A 3,411-nucleotide genomic window follows, 5' to 3' on the forward strand; every position below is an offset into this window, starting at 1 on the left:
TTAACCATAACTAGTTCAAATGACTCAAATGAAACTAGTTAAAGAGTTGTTCAACTGCTATATTCTCATAAAAGTATACAAGAACACAATTGAAGCAAAATCGGTTTGATTCACTCGAATCAATTAATGAACATTATAGCCAAGGTTTGCAAAGATTGCATTCCTTATTATATAAATTTATTAGTTCATGTACACAACCGATTTTAGAACTTTAACCTTCAAGTATGCAAACGGGTACGCATATTTGAAATACCCGGACTGAGTTTAGGTTTCGCCAGTATGCGAACGGGTAGGCATACCTCCAATCCCAGCAGAAAATCTCGGAAATGAACCTCACGCCAGTATGCATACGGGTACGCATACTTAGGTTCCCGGACTTCTCAAACCAACAGGTACGCATACGGGTATGCATACTATGGTTGCCGGACATGGATTACATATATGCAAGAATGCACAACATGTCATAATCGAATAATGGTTAAGTGTTCTAAACTCTTATTTCAATCATTGAAACTTTCTTAGAGCATGACAATAGCCATTTTCACACACTATTAGCATCAAAGCAATTTTCAAGTTATTGAAATAATCATAACGAAATATTCCAAGTATACACCAAATGATTGTATCACACAAACCATGTAAGATGTTACTCGGCGATTTTCACATGATCATCATTGACTTCCGTCAAGAATATAACATGAACTTGGTCGAAGCGAAAGCTTACCAACACATATTCCGAGAAATATGTAAGCGAGTTAAACTCAGCTCGAAATCGCAAACTATATAGTAATACGACTTTTGTATCACTATAGGAGATAGAGTAGAAATAGACTTTCCAAGTGATAGATGAGTTTTAGTCTCCACACACCTTTTTGTTGATGAAGTTCCACAAGCTCTCCTTAATAGTTCTTCGTCTTCAATTGATGAACGCCGTGAAGTCTAATGCTCAACTACACAATCTATCCTAGTCCGAGACATCACTATAAGTAGACTAGAAATCAAGACTTATAGCTTTGATCACTAACATTGACAAACAAGCTTGAGATAATAACGCTTGCGAGTTCGACCGAGCAGTGCTCTAACATCTACATCTTTGTTGCTTTATCAAATAAGATCATCAGATCTGAACAAGTAGAGACCCCAAAATTGAACCAATAACACCATGAACCACCAACTTTTGATAGAGAATATCTCAAGATCATGATCAAACAATATCTCTCTAGATGCCTTCGGCCACCACCATATTTCTTCTTTATTTAAATCTTTTGTTTGTAAGTTTTTTCATAAAAAGAGAAATATGAAACTAATCATCCATAGAATTTGAACTGATTGTTGGATTTAAAACTCACCATAACTATGAAAGAAATTTTCAGTACATAGTGAAAGTTCCATTGAAATCATCGTATCATGTTTAGAAGCTCATAAAAGCTTATCAAACCACATGAACTCAAACTGGTTTTACCATGAAATGTTCAAAAACCCATCTTTTATTTCATTCTTTCTAACAAACTCGTATATCAAATCTCTATTTAAATCTTAAAACCAGTGAATCCTAACCTATTGATCAACCTTATATTTAACCAATTTTTTTCAATCAAGGAAATTTAAATGGGAGGGACAATTTAACTTTTTGATTTGAATCTAGTAAATATCTTAAGAATTCAATCTCTTATGGTGTACAGAATAATAAACACACAAATAAAAAAAAAATTGAAATCAAAATTGGATTTCCAAAAACTGTGAACTAAAAGGGTTATGGAATCTTGGGTAATCAAATGAGCTTTGCTTGGTGTTTTCGGTTACTTCAATTTGGTCTTCTCATCAATTTCAACTTGGATTGTAATAGAGATAGATAAGAACTAATGATTTTTCAATATGGGAAGATCTGATTTCGGGGAGGAGAGAAGATAGAAAAGGGAGTTGTTAATATGGAGCAAAAGCAGTAGGAGAACATATGTGGAAGAAAGAGAAGACACACTCATGCGAATTTTAACATGTCAGCAAACCACGTTGGATTGGGCGGAAGGTGGGGCGAAAAACAGGACTTAAAATAGCATTTCCGTTCTTTCCATTATAAAAAGATGTATTGTTGCATGGCGCATATGGATGGAGAGATGTGAGAATGTCTTCCAGAATAGTACCTCTACTCCAGAGAAAATCTCTAGGAGAATTAATTTGTTCATTGAAGAACAAGTTAAGCAAAAAGTTACGATTCAGGTTAATTTACCCAAAGTCAATAGGATAAACAGACACTGGAACCCCCCTCCAGTTAATATGATGACTATGAATTGTGATGGCTCGTTCTGTGATATATCTAAAATGGGTGGCATTGGACTGATCATTCGTAATCGTGCAGGTCACAGCCAGGCAACAAGGATCTTCCATATGAGGAATATTTGCAATGCAAAACAGGCAGAAGGGTTAAGACTCTGGGAAGACGTGAAGTGGGCTACTGAACTAAAGCTGGATAATGTGCTCTTCGAACTGGACTGCAAAGTTATAGTTGATGTTGTTAACAAAGAAGTTTCCTACATTGATTGGAGGCTTTCGAACCTGATTAAGGATATTAAGTTATATTTTAGTAGTAATAGTTCTTGGAATTGTTCTTATGTCCCAAAAGAATGTAATAGAGCAGCTGATGCTTTGTCTAGATTAGCCAGAACTGATAATCTAAGTGAGGTTTGGTTTAAAAATGCTCCTCCTGTGATTACTTCTATATTGCAGGAAGACGCTAGATATGTAAGACTCCCTTAATTTGATTCAATAAAATTCTTTGTTTCTCCAAAAAAGAAAAAAAGAAGAAGAAAATGGTATCCCTGATCAATGATTCAAAATAGAGAACATGTATTATTAATTAAAAACCCTAAAACCCTAACCAAACAGAGAACAAAAGAACAGAAAAATAATTACATGCTTGGATTGGAGTTGATAGATTCGCTATTATTGCTGGCAATCAAAATCAACAAAACAAATCAGTGGATAGAAAACCTAACTATTAATCAAACAATAACAATAACAAAACAAAGACGAAATTGCATACAAAACTCTTACATTCTCTATGGAGGCAAATGATAATTCATCGTCAAATTAACATCTAATTATATCAACATCTTTAGCAGAATCATCAAAATTATCAATGATAAAAGCATTAAAATTGTTCAATTCTATAAAAACAGTTAAAACAACAGTACCTTGTAAAATTGAATTGATGCACAAAGATTGTTTAGAACCAATATTAATCTCTGTAACCAACATAAACATGATCGATCAGGTTATGAAAAAAAATGAAGGGTTTCAGAAGAGAGAAGGAGAGAATAAGAAGATGAAAGAGGCGCGGGTGCAAGAAAGGATTTGGCTTTTCCTGAAATGTTCTATATATGCCGAACCCTTAAATTCCATGAAAGGGAAAAT

General features: G+C 34.2%; 1 protein-coding gene across 1 annotated transcript; it reads left to right on the top strand.

Annotated features, from left to right (window-relative positions):
- The first annotated feature begins 2,106 nt into the window (after window positions 1-2,106).
- On the top strand, window positions 2,107-2,754 carry LOC113360498. The gene has a single exon (XM_026604005.1). It carries the CDS (start codon window positions 2,107-2,109, stop codon window positions 2,752-2,754), a length of 648 nt encoding a protein of 215 aa, XP_026459790.1.
- Window positions 2,755-3,411: the final 657 nt, after the last annotated feature.

Source organism: Papaver somniferum, chromosome 3 (assembly GCF_003573695.1).
Source record: "Papaver somniferum cultivar HN1 chromosome 3, ASM357369v1, whole genome shotgun sequence".
NCBI classification, from domain to species: Eukaryota; Viridiplantae; Streptophyta; class Magnoliopsida; order Ranunculales; family Papaveraceae; genus Papaver; species Papaver somniferum.